Source organism: Salvelinus alpinus, chromosome 3 (genome assembly GCF_045679555.1).
Source record: "Salvelinus alpinus chromosome 3, SLU_Salpinus.1, whole genome shotgun sequence".
Taxonomy (NCBI): domain Eukaryota; kingdom Metazoa; phylum Chordata; class Actinopteri; order Salmoniformes; family Salmonidae; genus Salvelinus; species Salvelinus alpinus.
In genome coordinates this window covers 79,072,940-79,088,854 of record NC_092088.1, presented here as the reverse complement: position 1 = coordinate 79,088,854, position 15,915 = coordinate 79,072,940, and the positions used below count along the sequence as shown (strand labels likewise).

The following is a 15,915-nucleotide window of genomic DNA, read 5'->3' as shown; positions in this document are numbered from 1 at the left end:
CTTATTTACAATGAAGACCTACCCTGGCCTAACCCGGATGACGCTGGGCCAATTGTGCGCCACCCCTATTGGACTCCCGATCACAGCCGGTTGTGATACAGCCCGGGATCGAACCCGGGTCTGTAGTGACGCCTCTAGCACTGCGATCCATAGCCCGGCCCAGTGCACTTAGTCAAACTTCCTTATCGTTCCAGCATACACATCTCGTCCGAACAAGTGCCTTGTCTGTGACAGCATGGGCAGTGCCATTGAGGCTGTCTGATGTTTGAAAAAAGTGTAAGGCTAACATTGGTGATTTACCTGCCACCTGCAGTGCTGGAGTCTTAACCCAAATCGTGTGTGTCATTCATTTAGTGTGGTCACTAGATGTCGGTAATATAGCTCAAAGCCATTTACTAACTATAGGCAATCCAATTTGAAGAAGACAATACTCTGATCATTGGCTGATTACTCCGGAATACCCACCCAGTTGACTACTTTAAAATGGTGGAAGCCATTTTAAATTATCTCTAATGATCTCTATTCATCTCTTCGGGAAACAGGGAAGCACGTCGCTACCTTATCCAGTGACACCACGGCCCTGTCTGTTTGTTGCCCTAGTGTCAACATCCCCGCCAGACATACAGTGCCTTCAGACTTTTCCACATTTTATTGTGTTACAGTCATAATTTTAAATTGATTAAATTTAGATTTTTTTTGGCACTGGCCTACACACAATACTCCATAATGTCAAAGTGGAATTATGTTTTTCAAATTTTTTACAGATTAATAAAATATGAAAACTGAAATGTCTTGAGTCAATAATTATTCAACCACTTTGTTATGGCAAGCCTAAATAAGTTTAAGAGTAAAAATGTGCTTAGCAAGTTACATAATAAGTTGCATGGACTCTGTGTGCAATAATAGTGTTTAACATGTTTTTTGAATGACTACCTCATCTCTACCCCACACATACAATTATATGTAAGGTCCCTCAGTCGAGCAGTGAATTTCAACCACAAAGACCAGGGAGGTTTTCTTTCTAAATGTCCAAGAGAATCCTTTAGGTCTGTGATTTCAGAGACTACTAGCTAGCCTAACACCAGCTAACACGAGCCTATCACTAGCTAACACTAGTCTGTCACTAGGTAACAGAAGAAATAGCACATACATGGCTGCTAGCCTCCCAGGCATAGGCTACTTTGTCCTTGACACTAAAACTGAAACTAAATAACATAAAAATGAAATATAAATGTTTCTATCAAACTAAAACGGAATAAAAACGAAAAATAACTGAAACTAAACTACATTTCAAATAAAAATTGAAAAACGAATAGAAATAAAAACAAATATAAAAACACAAAACTATAATAACCTTGGTTTAGAGAACATTCTAAGAATGTTATTTAAAAACATATACATTCTGTTCTCAGCATCAACAAAACTTTCTCTATCCTCTATCTTGTTAAGTGTGTTCAGGTATTTTGGCCGCGCCCACTAATTGGCCACACCTGATCTTAATGAGTGCTTGTTTCCTTTGAAATGGTTTGAATAGACTAAAATCAACAGCTTTGTTTGCGTAAAAAAACATGGCATGGCTAGCTCAATCCTGGTTGATAGAGGACAGAAGATTATATGTTTGAATCATCACAATTTTTATTTGAGTAAAGTCATACCATTTATAAATGCAGACAGATCATTAGTTTGTTCTATATGGTGGGATTTTTTGGTGTCGGTAAAATCTATTATGAGCGAATTGACTGTGGAAACGCCTTTATGTGCAAATATTTAGATATTAACCATCATATCGAAGTAAACTACGTGATGATATGGTGTGTGTGGTCCTCCCACAAGGACTTGGAAAACCATGATGTTTATTAGGCTACAGATGAAATAAATTGTGATTGACATCACAAAGTGGTGAAAGTGCAAGGTGAGGAGCTTGATGCTTTTTTCCAATAAATATTCAGGGTCTTATTCTGGTTACATGATGATCGATGCTTGGCTGCCGTTTGACAAATTAAAATATTATCGCTCTTTTGGCCATAATAATCTCATGTAGGCTATACCCGCACTGTATCTGCAAGCTGTAGGATAGAGCGCACGTGACAATATTATATAATGCAAATTTTTTTTGTGTCAAAACAATCAGTAGAGTTGAAAATGCAATGGAATCCCATTTAACTGGAATTTTTATTCGGTACATGGGAATTTAAAGGTATTATGTGGACTACATTATCATGCACATACTTTTATCCACAGTCAATTCGATGGAAAACATCTCTGGTGGGAAAATGCACATATTTTATTTATGCAGATTTGAGAATATTCGCATGAAAATCTGTTGCGAATTGGATGGAAACCTAGCTACTGATGCTGTGTCACAATAAAAAAGAAATGTGTTCACATGATTAATGCCTAAGGAAATGAATTTCCATGTGTTCTATCTGTGCTTGGAGTTCAAAAACATTGACCCAAAATAAGCTAGCAATGTTATTAAAAGTGTTATTGAAACATTCAGTGAAAGTTTGAAGGAAGTTATTTTTCAAAATACTCTAAATAACCTATATTTTCCATTCTCAGAGCGTTAATTAAACCTCCAGGAAAACTTTCAAGGAACCAGAGTAAATCATTCTCAGAATTGCCCTGCAATCTAAAAATAAGCGTGTTTGGGCCAATTTACCCTTCCCATTGTTTCCTGTTCTGTTTTATCCTGTCCACATCAGTGTTTGGTGACAACATCACCTATTAGCACTAGCAGTGCCTTGGGATCATTGAATAAGGGACCAATACGTAGATGTGATTATAGCCCTGCCTACCAGTATTGACCTATTAGAAGATTTGTCCTGCAGAACTGACCAATTAGAAGGCTTCCAGACTCGTTACAGGCCTCTCCTCCCATTTCCTCCCCACCTGTCTGTGTTTACACCGCACCTCCGCCCTGCTCTGGTCCGCGAGCGACCCAACCCAACAAGGCCCACCCCGCTCAACAGACAGACAGAATAGGCTCTGTTCGAGAAGTCCCAGGGCCACATTCAGCAGAGAAAAGCTGTTTCCAAGCCAGTAGAGTGCCACCTAGTACCACACCTCAGCTAACTCTGATTCCTTCCCACTTCTTACACCATCGCCAGATGTTGGCAGTAGATATGGCAGTTGGATTGGTTTTCTGACAGAAAGTTATGAAACTAAGGCCAGGGTTCTATCTGATCAACGCTAGAGCCACGTACAGTGGGGCAAAAAAGTATTTAGTCAGCCACCAATTGTGCAAGTTCTCCCACTTAAAAAGATGAGAGAGGCCTGTAATTTTCATCATAGGTACACTTCAACTATGACAAAATTAGAAGAAAAAAATCCAGAAAATCAGATTGTAGGATTTTTTATGAATTTATTTGCAAATTATGGTGGAAAATAAGTATTTGGTCACCTACAAACAAGCAAGATTTCTGGCTCTCACAGACCTGTAACTTCTTCTTTAAGAGGCTCCTCTGTCCTCCACTCGTTACCTTTATTAATGGCACCTGTTTGAACTTGTGATCAGTATAAAAGACACCTGTCCACAACCTCAAACAGTCACACTCCAAACTCCACTATGGCCAAGACCAAAGAGCTGTCAAAGGACACCAGAAACAAAATTGTAGACCTGCACCAGGCTGGGAAGACTGAATCTGCAATAGGTAAGCAGCTTGGTTTGAAGAAATCAACTGTGGGAGCAATTATTAGGAAATGGAAGACGTACAAGACCACTGATAATCTCCCTCGATCTGGGGCTCCACGCAAGATCTCACCCCGTGGGGTCAAAATGATCACAAGAACGGTGAGCAAAAATCCCAGAACCACACGGGGGGACCTAGTGAATGACCTGCAGAGAGCTGGGACCAAAGTAACAAAGCCTACCATCAGTAACACACTACGCCGCCAGGGACTCAAATCCTGCAGTGCCAGACGTGTCCCCCTGCTTAAGCCAGTACATGTCAGTACACGAAGTTTGCTAGAGAGCATTTGGATGATCCAGAAGAAGATTGGGAGAATGTCATATGGTCAGATGAAACCAAAATATAACTTTTTGGTAAAAACACAACTCGTCGTGTTTGGAGGACAAAGAATGCTGAGTTGCATCCAAAGAACACCATACCTACTGTGAAGCATGGGGGTGGAAACATCATGCTTTGGGGCTGTTTTTCTGCAAAGGGACCAGGACGACTGATCCGTGTAAAGGAAAGAATGAATGAGTGAAAACCTCCTTCCATCAGCAAGGGCATTGAAGATGAAACGTGGCTGGGTCTTTCAGCATGACAATGATCCCAAACACACCGCCCGGGCAACGAAGGAGTGGCTTCGTAAGAAGCATTTCAAGGTCCTGGAGTGGCCTAGCCAGTCTCCAGATCTCAACCCCATAGAAAATCTTTGGAGGGAGTTGAAAGTCTGTGTTGCCCAGCAACAGCCCCAAAACATCACTGCTCTAGAGGAGATCTGCATGGAGGAATGGGCCAAAATACCAGCAACAGTGTGTGAAAACCTTGTGAAGACTTACAGAAAACATTTGACCTCTGTCATTGCCAACAAAGAGTATATAACAAAGTATTGAGATAAACTTTTGTTATTGACCAAATACTTATTTTCCACCATAATTTGCAAATAAATTCATTAAAAATCCTACAATGTGATTTTCTGGATTTTTTGTTGTTGTAATTCTGTCTGTCATAGTTGAAGTGTACCTATGATGAAAATTACAGGCCTCTCTCATCTTTTTAAGTGGGAGAACTTGCACAATTGGTGGCTGACTAAATACTTTTTTGCCCCACTGTAACTGCACGCTTGATATTTAAAGGAAATTTCAGATTGAGCTGACATATGCAGCGTTTACCATGAATGCTCCACGAATGCGGAAACATTGCCTTTAAACGGTGCATACCCGAAAAGGGGCAATCGGATTGAATCCCGGCCTAAAGCATTGTAATCAATTTGAGTGTACATGAGTCAATATCAGTGGAATATAATATCAACTACTGGAACAGAATGTAAACACAAACAGAAGATTGTGAAAATGAATTATTATCACTCTATTGATATTGATCATAAACCCCCTTCTCCCCACAGATCCTCCACCTGCTGTTGTCACAGTGGGCCGTTTTCAGGTCTCCCCTAGCATGGAGATCCCTGTGACTGCTGAACCAGGTGGACAGGGCTCTAACCCCGCCAGGCCCATGTCAGTGGGCAGCACCACCACCTCCAAGAGCAGCACAGAGGAGCAGGAGCATTGGGAGTCAGAGACCAGCCTGAACACCTCCCTCACTCTCTCCCCCCCACACCGACACCTCACTATGGGGGAGGCCCGGGAGGTCCAGGTAGAGTGGGCCGGGACCAAGGAGCAGCAGCAGGAAGAGGAGGAGGAAGAACAGGGGGAAGAAGATGAGGAGGAAGAAGATGGGGAAGAAGATGAGGAGCAGGAGGAGGAGAAGGAAGAAGATGAGGAAGAGCAGGAGGAAAAGGAAGAGCAGCAGACAGTGAGGAGGAGGAGAAGGAAGAGAATGTGCAGTCTCAGTCTGATGGGTATGTCTGCAGACATCGGCCTGTCCGTTATAGCGGTGGACTCAGAGGGGCGTGGCCTGTGGGAGGGAGGGGCAGGGAGCCCCACCTACAACTCCGCTCTAAACCACATGTGGCTGAGCTACAGCCGTAACTTCACATACCTGAGCAGTGACGACTCAGAGAGTGAGGACATGTGGGAGGAGCTGCAGGAGATGAGGGAGAAGTGAGTGTTTCACCTTCAGCATCTCCTCAGTCATTCACCCATTTTGGGTTTTAATCGAAGTTTGATTACTTTGAACTCAACTTGACTCTCAACTATTCCAAAGCACTTAAACATATCCTCCTCAGAGTCCTAAACTGTTTATCTTTATCCCGCTCTCTCTCATTCTCTCTCTCTCCCTCCTGTCAGACACTTGGCAGAGGTGCAGAGTCTCCAGGCCACCCAGAAGAGGGAGATTGAAGAGCTATATGAAAGGATGGGGAAGGTTCCCCCTGCGGGGATTGTCTCTCCTGCCGCCATGCTGTCAAGTCGCCAGCGCCGCCTCTCTAAGGAAAGGAGTTACCTCTCCTCCTCCCGCAGAAACAGTCTGCAGCGCCTGGACATGCTCCCCCTCCAAGGTATCATTAGGAGGAACTCTCTGGGTGGCAGCAGCAGTAGCAGCTCTCTGGAGAAGCCCTCTAAAGGGGTGACTTTTGCATCTGACGTCAGTAGAATGGTGGGTTTACACATTGTCCTTACAGGGTCCGAATACTTCTACTTGCGTTCTAAATAGTAGAATGATTGGGAATGCGAAAATACAACGTTTTATAGTGTGTGGGGGAAAAAATTGTATGCTTTAAATGCCAGGATGTCATACTCATGTCATACTCATTTCGGCTCATTTCATCTACAACAAATTCGCTGCCTGCTACTGAGGAATAGAATCATCTTTTCAGACCAACGTGTGTTTGACAACAGCTGATAATCAGATAAGGGGACAAGCTGTACCAAAATGAACAAATGGCGGGAAACAACGCAATTGCGCATTAGCTGACACACTCTCGGTATGGGTGAGCCTAGTATGTTGACATTTGTTGCTTACTGAATATGTTTTTATTAAATAGTACATTCTAAATAGTGTGTGATTAGTACACATGCAGTTTTAGTAAGTAGTAGGCAAGCCAGATTTCAGACACGGCTACTGTATTGAGTATGTGTTGTATTCATCCTGCTGTCCAAAATCTAAGTTCATCTAGAAGACAGGAGGTGAACGATTCTCCACTATATCTGAATACTCTACACATCTAATCATCATCTCCTTGTCTCCTCTCTCACCAGTAAGAATCTTGAGCCATGCTTGCTGTAGAATAAGTCCGGACTACCTCATCTGAAGAGTGCAGTGATCATGTCCATCTTGCTCGAGGAAGGAAGTGACATCACGTCTAAACCCTTTATCTGGCCCCCCACTGGAGGAGAGAGTAACCTAGGCCCCCCAGAAACCAGGAAGCTCCTCTGCTGAGCTAATGGTCACAGGGTTAATTAAAGGTCACAGGTTCATCAGAGATCACAGGGTTCATCATAGGTCACTGAGCCCTCTGCTATGAAGGGACAACAGAACCTCTGTCATCTGCTGTCAGTCACCCCAGAGAGAAGCCCTGTCAGTACAATGGTTCAGTAGGATGCCACCAGAACAGTGTGAGTATAAAATGAGTGTAAAAGGCTCACAACAGTACCAGCCCAGGAAGTGTACCATCATTCCTCATACTATGCTATGTTGAACATGTGTGATAGTTGTACATACAGTAGAGCCTTAGTGATCAGCTTTAATAATACTGCCTTGTAGCCACAAAGCAGTAAGGGTTGTTCGACAATATTGGGATCAAGTCCGGGGCAGTTGATCAATATTTTACTGCTTATCTGACTGTCGCAGACAGTTTTTATTGGGACTGTTTCAGATTATTCACATTTTTATTTGCACATTTGACTGTCTGTTTGCAATCTGTTGATGTTGATGCTGATTGTAAGCTCACTACTGCCCTCTAGAGTGACTATGGAAATCCAGATATGTTGTTGTACTTTGCTGGTTATCCAATGTGCAATAGTGAAGCCATATTTCTGATTAATTCAACAGCATTATGAAGGACAACTGTTGTCGACATGTAGAAGGATGTGAACATTGTTTTCTAATGTTAGGCAGTATCTTATATACATGATAGTGAGCATTTATCAATACAATACTATAGACCAGTAGTTTTCTATTGCTGAATACAACCTAGTGGTAGAACTATAACACTGAGATCATTGCGGTGTCAGTCTTTCCAGGAAGCTAGGCACAATACAGCTCTATACACGAGGAATATCCAAGACAAACTAACCAGCTACTCCTTTTAAAAAACAAATCCAGTGAAAGTATTGCCAAATCAGCCACGTTGATAAAAAGTAAAAACTACTTATGGTTGATGATTGTTACGACCACGAAGGCCTGATTCAAACAGTCTCCTCTGAACAGTTGATGTTAAGATGTGTCTGTTACTTGAACTCTGAAGCATTTATTTGGGCTGCAATTTCTGAAGCTGGTAACTCTAATGAACTTATCCTCTGCAGCAGAGGTAACTCTTGGTCTTCCTTTTCTGTGGCGGTCCTCATGAGAGCCATTTTCATCATAGCGCTTGGTGTTTTTTTGCGATTGCACTTGAGGAAACTTTCAAAGTTCTTGAAATGTTCTGTATTGACTGACCTTCATGTCTTCAAGTAATGATGGACTGTCATTTCTCTTTGCTTATTTGAGCTGTTCTTGCCATAATATTGGTATTTTACCAAATAGGACTATCTTCTGTATACCCCGCCTACCTTGTCACAACACAACTGACTGGCTCAAACGCATTAAGGAAAGACATTCCACAAATTAACTTTTAACAAGGCACACCTGTTCATTTAAACGCATGATGATTAGGTGATTACCCAGGTGATTACCTCATGAAGCTGGTTGAGAGAACACTAAGAGTGTGCAAAGTTGTCATCAAGGCTAAGGGTGGCTATTTGAAGAATCCCAAATATAAAATATATTTTGGTTTGTTTAAAAAAATGTTGGTTACTACATGATTCCATGTGTTATTTCATAGTTTTGATGTCTTCACTATTATTCTACAATGTAGAAAATAGTAAAAAGAATAACCCTTGAATGAGTAGGTGTTCTAAAACTTTTTACCGGTATTGTATGTAACAAGGAATTGATCACAGACACTAACAATCAAAGGGCAAACAGTTGACACAATGAAGTTATGAAACAATGAGAGATGTGCCTTCTGCATCTTAGCCACACGCTCCTTTGACCATGGCCTCCTCAGTGAATTAGTCCACTGAGACATGTGCAAATCAGACATTTTTTTAATTATCTTGGCCGACCAACAGCCTATGGACCAAACAATCAACCAGTAGACTATGGGCTCAGTCCTCAAGGTGTTCCTAATGTTTTGTACACAACATTGAACAATGATAAAACATTTCTGCAATGTGTAATAAACAAGGCACCCTCTGCACTTTAGTAACTTCTACTTTAGTAGTCACTAATTTCACACTTTTTGGTAAATGAAGTAGCTTATTTATATGCACAGGTAGGGAGGCGAGAGAATGACTGCATAACAAATGGATCGAACTGTAAGCCCTTAGCCATGGCCTTAAATACGCACACTGAATTCTATTTTTATTTTATTTAAATAGGCAAGTCAGTTAAGAACAAATTCTTATATACAATGACGACCTACCCCGGCCAAATCCTAACGACACTGGGCCAATTGTGTGCCACCCCATGGGACTCCCAATCACGGCCGGTTGTGATACAGTCTGGAATCGAACCAGGGTCTGTAGTGACACCTCTAGCCCAGATGCACTGCCTTAGACCGCTGCGCCACTCAGGATAATACTCACCTAAGATGTCCACAAATGTATATATTTAAAGAAAATGTGATTACAATGCTAATATTTTAATATATGTGTATGATTGTATCGCTTTGATATGCAACGCTGCTGTCCTGCCATGCTCAAATCTGTGCCTTCCCCTTGCAATGTCTTGTTTAATATTTTTACTCTGTAGGTTTGGTGGCTACAGCATACTCTGTAAATCATATTTTGACATAATAAATAGTTGGAATTATGATAGCGTTCCTCTCTGCTTCCGTACTATTGTGGCAATATTAGTGTACAGTTGAAGTCGGAAGTTTACATACACTTAGGTTGGAGTCATTAAAACTAATTTTTCAACCACTCTACATATTTTTTGTTAACAAACTATAGTTTTGGCAAGTGGGTTAGGACATCTACTTTGTGCATAACACAAGTAATTTTTCCAACAATTGTTTACAAACAGATTATTTCACTTATAATTCACTGTATCACAAATCCAGTGGGTCAGAAGTTTACATAAACTAAGTTGACTGTGTCTTTAAACAGCTTGGAAAATTCCAGAAAATTATGTCATGGCTTTAGAAGCTTCTGATAGGTTAATTGACATAATTTGAGTCAATTGGAGGTGTACATGTGGATGTATTTCAAGGCCTAGCTTCAAACTCAGTGCATCTTTGCTTGACATCATGAAAAAATCAAAAGAAATCAGCCAAGACCCCAGAAAAAAAATTGTAGCCCTCCACAAGTCTGGTTCATCATTGGGAGCAATTTCCAAGCACCTGAAGGTACCATGTTCATCTGTGCAAACAATAGTATGCAAGTATAAACACCATGGGACCACGCAGCCGTCATACCGCTCAGGAAGGAGACGCGTTCTGTCTCCTAGAGATGAACGTACTTTGGTGCAAAAAGTGCAAATCAATCCCAGAACAACAGCAAAGGACCTTGTGAAGATGCTGGAGGAAACAGGTACAAAAGTATCTATATCCACTGTAAAACAAGTCCTATATCAACATAACCTGAAAGGCTGCTCAGCAAGAAAGAAGCCACTGCTCCAAAACTGCCATAAAAAAGCCAGACTACGGTTTGCAACTGCACATGGGGACAAAGATTGTACTTTTTGGAGAAATGTCCTCTGGTCTGATGAAACAAAAATAGAACTGTTTGGCCATAATGACCATCGTTATGTTTGGAGAAAAAAGGGGGAGGCTTGCAAGCCGAAGAACACCATCCCAACCGTGAAGCACGTGGGTGGCAGCATCATGTTGTGGGGGTGCTTTGCTGCAGGGGGGACTGGTGCACTTCACAAAATAGATGGCATCATGAGGGAGGAACATTATGTGGATATATTGAAGCAACATCTCAAGACGTCAGTCAGGAAGTTAAAGCGTGGTCGCAAATGGGTCTTCCAAATGGACAATGACCCCAAGCATACTTCCAAAGTTGTGGCAAAATGGCTTAAGGACAACAAAGTCAAGGTATTGGAGTGGCCATCACAAAGCCCTGACCTCAAGCCTATAGAACATTTGTGGGCAGAACTGAAAGTGCGCGAGCAAGGAGGCCTATAAACCTGACTCAGTTACACCAGCTCTGTCAGGAGGAATGGGCCAAAATTCACCCAACTTATTCTGGGAAACTTGTGGAAGACTACCCGAAACGTTTGACCCAAGTTAAACAATTTAAAGGCAATGCTACCAAATACTAATTGAGTAAATGTAAACTTCTGACCCACTGGGAATGTGATGAAAGAAATAAAAGCTGATATAAATAATTATCTTTACTATTATTCTGACATTTCACATTCTTAAAATAAAGTGGTGATCCTAACTGACCTAAGATAGGGCATTTTTACTAGGATTAAATGTCAGGAATTGTTTAATACTGAGTTTAAATGTATTTGGCTAAGGTACATGTAAACTTCTGACTTCAACTGTATGTCTGACATTTAGCCTAGGAAACATTGCACTGACCTTACATGAAGATGTAATTTGTGTTGTAAAAAAACTACATAATACCATTTTTACAACTCCGTCCTTTATCATCATAAATATATTTAAATCTGATTGTGTTTCTTTGTCTCAGTTCAGTAGTTCCAATTCAAATCCCACACATTTCAAGGCCACTGTAGAATTGACATTATTGATTGGAGGTTGAATTAGTTCTATAGACAGTTTTGGGAGACATATGACGCTGAATGGGGCAGTACCAATAATTCTATACAAGTGACTGACTACTTATTGGGAGAAAAGGAAGAATTGGGTCATGTACATGTAGGGCACACTACAGAAAAGTGACCGTTTCTTACAAAAAAAAGTCTACAACAACTACAAGTAGTCAATTTTCTTCCATTTAGTAAACACCACCCAGGTATCCTGAATTGGTAGGGCAATCGGGAGCAGTAGATCTTTTCTCCTATTGACAAGCATGTTAATCACAATGACAACGCTTAAGTCAGCAACATAATTCCATAACCTACAGATCCTGGGCAAAAGAAGGTCCAATGCTGCCTCTGAAAGTTGACAATGGCTAGCAGTGGAATAAGGTGTAGCGTCAACATTAGTCCCTTCCAGTGCAGTAGATAGGATACGTGGCACACCACACAGTCCATCTGAGCTAAGTTTTCTGATTGCCATGTCAGTTGGCACCTGTCTTTGCCCCTCTCATCTTAGCCTCCTCATCCAGCTCATCCATGATCTTCTCCTGTTTCACTGAGTAAAACGTGTAGGCATCTGGGAGAAGCAAAGTCAAGGCAAATGTGCAGATTAAGGCAAGGGATGTGCTGGCTGAAAAGCGATCTACAGTCGACCTTAGTTACTGTACATACACATAAAAGATGAATGTTTTCAACATCAACATACATTTATGGCAGACATGTTTTACACTCATCACCAGTTTTCACTGTAACAGCCTACAATAAACTGACAAACAGAGAGCTATTTAGGTAGCTAGTTAGCCAATTAGTGAAACAGAAACTGGGCATTCAGGAGACGCTGAATATGGCGATTCGATTTTAAAGGATAATTCAACGTCTCCTGTACACCCAAACGCTGGTTGCTACAGTACATTGCTGCGCTTCACCATTACAACGTGCATGTCATTTCTACAATCACATTTCTACAATGACTTGCAGCTTCAATGTCCTACATGAATGTCCGGTTGACTAAACTATGGAAAACATTGCCATGGCTTGTTCTATCATGCCGGATAGTGCAAGTTATCTCCTACGTAACTAACTAGTTCACCTTGTGTGACTGTTTGACAAGGATACAAATTCCCATTACAATGGCTCCGATACCAAGTCCTGTTGCAATATTACGGCCCCTCAGTTGCTGCGATTTCTTCTTCCATTGCGCGAGCTCCACTTGTCTGATAAAGTAGAACTCGTCCCTGGTAAGATCCTCCTTGTTTGGATCTATTCTCTTGGCAAAGGGGACTTCAGGATCCACCGTTGGTTTCTGGTCAGACATTTTTCCGACGACCAGACTGGTCTGCTTTTGCAACACTATAATAGGTCCCTCAGACGTTTCCGGGTTCGACGCAAAAAGTTCCTGTTTCGAATGCGATATCTATGTGTGTGTTGCATCTCATGGCAATATGAACTACTGCCTTTCATGGAAAACGGTTCTAGAATTTTGTCATTTAAAAAAGTATCTATTTTTTCCCTATGTGTATCGAGAACAAGTAACGTTAGAAACAAGTTCAAGCTGTATGGCTAGTAACTATGTAGAAATGTTAACGTTAGCTTTGGCTTTGATTTGTTAGGATCCCATTAGCTGACGCTAATGGATGGCGACAGCTAGTCTTACTGGGGACCGACACAACGAAAAATACATTACAGACAAAATACTTTACAATTTACATACATTTAAAAACATTAACGTGTAGTGTGTGTGTATCAGTTACATGACAGTACATGCACACAAAAGGTCACATGGGGCCCTTACAAAAAAAGATTGCCGTTTTGAAACAGCAGTAAAAGTTGAGTAACTGCAGTCAGTCAACTGGAGTTCTGGACGCAGTAATTAAAATGGCATGTATGCTGTTCTTTGTATGCCATTTTAATATTTGAGAATTAACCAATGATATTAGGCCACTCTTGGCCATGATTACAGACACCTGTGTGTCTTTTGACACTATATAAACGAGTCATCCCGTAGTGTTTGTGATTATACCCTGATGAAGACAGCTTGGCTGTCGAAACGTTGGATATTACATTTTTGCATCTCCGCTCCTAGAGTGTGCGGCTCTCCTTTATTTTCAAATAAATGTATTTCATACCATTCTATGTCATTTCACATGACTGGAGACTTTGGGATAATATTTTTTAATACAGCACAGATGATCAGAATGGCAGGCTACTTTGACACTGACAAACTGAGATCAATAAAACGACCTTGTCTTGAATCCATCAATAGCCCAGACCTAGGTGTTTGGAGACATACAATATTGTAGGCTACAATATGAGTAGGAAATATAGTCCTAAAAATGCTTTCCAGTTTCACAATCTCACCCAATGATGCGCAGCTCACTTGCTGGTGATGGCTGATTCTCTCTTGCCAAAAGCCTCTCTCTCTCTCTTGGAAGTTTACCAAATATTTTATCCTACAGCAGAGTCTTCTCTTTTCAGCAGGAGCCATTTGCTTTCCTGTGTTTCCCTTGATTTGTATTTTTAATATTTCGAAAGACCTGTTATGTCTGCGTGATGTTTTTTCACTGTCAGATTTGCTGTGCGTTCAAAACTGTATTCTATTTTCTGTCTATCAGAGCAGAGGGAGAGAGATCATAGAAAGTGAATCTCATTCTAGTTATTTGAGAGATACTGGCGCGCTTCTCATACAGCCAAGGCCACGCATTGGTCTCAAACATAGGTTACAATGTTGTGCAAAACATAAAGCCTTAGAATATTAGGCCAAGAATTAAAATCTATTTTTTCACAGTTTTTTTGTGTGAAAATTAATGAAGAGACAACTCAAATTAATTTTGATCGCTTCTGTAAAAACATTTGACATTTAAAAAAGTGAAAATAATTTTTCATGTCACCAAAGGTAACAAATCCGTCCAAATAGCTTCTGGAAAAAAACAGCCCTAAACAGAGAGGTGCCAGATCCTGTTCTGGCCTGATCCGGCTCAAATTAAGCACTGGTTACACTGCAAAATTACTGCAGTAAAAAAAACAGTTTTATTTTGGACGCAGTATTTGCAGCATACTGCTGTTATACAGCATTGTACTGCAGTTAAACTGCACTCTGACAGCAGTATTTTTTGTAAGGAGAGGCGTTGTGCCATGAGGTGTTGCTTTATTTGTTTTTTGAAACCAGGTTTGCTGTTCACTTGGGGTATAGAAGATGGGAGTTCCATACAGTCATGGCTCTGTATAATAAGGTACATTTCCTTGAATTTGTTCTGGACCTGGGGACTGTGAAAAGACCCCGGGTGGCATGTCTGGTGGGGATAAGTGTGTGTGTAAGTTGACTACGTGTCACACCCTGATCTGTTTCACCTGTCTTGTCACCACCCCCCACCTGGTATCTCCTGTTTTTCTCATTATCCCGTGTATTTATACCTGCGTTTTCTGTTTGTCTGTTGCCAGTTCATTTAAGTCATTTAGCAGACGCTCTTATCCAGAGCGACTTACAAATTGGTGCATTCACCTTATGATATCCAGTGGAACAACCACTTTACAATAGTGCATCTAACTCTTTTAAGGGGGGGGGTTAGAAGGATTACTTTATCCTATCCTAGGTATTCCTTAAAGAGGTGGTGTTTCAGGTGTTTCCGGAAGGTGGTGATTGACTCCGCTGACCTGGCGTCGTGGGGGAGTTTGTTCCACCATTGGGGTGCCAGAGCAGCGAACAGTTTTGACTGGGCTGAGCGGGAGCTGTACTTCCTCAGAGGTAGGGAGGCGAGCAGGCCAGAGGTGGATGAACGCAGTGCCCTTGTTTGGGTGTAGGGCCTGATCAGAGCCTGAAGGTACGGAGGTGCCGTTCCCCTCACAGCTCCGTAGGCAAGCACCATGGTCTTGTAGCGGATGCGAGCTTCAACTGGAAGCCAGTGGAGAGAGCGGAGGAGCGGGGTGACGTGAGAGAACTTGGGAAGGTTGAACACCAGACGGGCTGCGGCGTTCTGGATGAGTTGTAGGGGTTTAATGGCACAGGCAGGGAGCCCAGCCAACAGCGAGTTGCAGTAATCCAGACGGGAGATGACAAGTGCCTGGATTAGGACCTGCGCCGCGTCCTGTGTGAGGCAGGGTCGTACTCTGCGAATGTTGTAGAGCATGAACTTACAGGAACGGGTCACCGCCTTGATGTTAGTTGAGAACGACAGGGTGTTGTCCAGGATCACGCCAAGGTTCTTAGCACTCTGGGAGGAGGACACAATGGAGTTGTCAACCGTGATGGCGAGATCATGGAACGGGCAGTCCTTCCCCGGGAGGAAGAGCAGCTCCGTCTTGCCGAGGTTCAGCTTGAGGTGGTGATCCGTCATCCACACTGATATGTCTGCCAGACATGCAGAGATGCGATTCG

At 41.9% G+C, this 15,915-nt stretch overlaps 2 protein-coding genes across 2 annotated transcripts in view; one reads left to right on the top strand and one right to left on the bottom strand.

The window, feature by feature from the left end:
- The window catches only part of LOC139571408 (serine/threonine-protein kinase WNK4-like), a 114,081-nt gene extending 104,439 nt beyond the window's left edge, over positions 1-9,642 (top strand). Inside the window, exons 18-20 of the mRNA XM_071394251.1 lie at positions 5,077-5,731; positions 5,918-6,224; positions 6,827-9,642. Of these exons, the coding sequence (XP_071250352.1) occupies positions 5,077-5,731; positions 5,918-6,224; positions 6,827-6,829 (965 nt within the window). The 3' untranslated portion in view covers positions 6,830-9,642. The remainder of the gene's footprint in view (positions 1-5,076; positions 5,732-5,917; positions 6,225-6,826) is intronic.
- Positions 9,643-11,408: 1,766 nt separating this feature from the next.
- On the bottom strand, positions 11,409-12,954 carry LOC139571407 (cytochrome c oxidase assembly factor 3 homolog, mitochondrial-like). Its single transcript, XM_071394250.1, has 2 exons — positions 12,660-12,954; positions 11,409-12,120 (listed from the first exon to the last, which is right to left on the bottom strand). The coding sequence occupies exons 1-2, from the start codon at positions 12,856-12,858 to the stop codon at positions 12,026-12,028; spliced, it is 294 nt and encodes a 97-aa protein (XP_071250351.1). The 5' UTR covers positions 12,859-12,954; the 3' UTR covers positions 11,409-12,025.
- Between the last annotated feature and the right edge of the window lie 2,961 nt (positions 12,955-15,915).

Coding starts and splice junctions, on each gene's coding strand:
- LOC139571407 (XM_071394250.1), bottom strand. CDS start 12,858: ATGTCTGACCAGAAACCAACGGTGGATCCTGAAGTCCCCTTTGCCAAG. Junction 12,121..12,659: donor AGCCATTGTAATGGGAATTT/GTATCCTTGTCA, acceptor TGCTTCTCCCAG/ATGCCTACACGTTTTACTCA.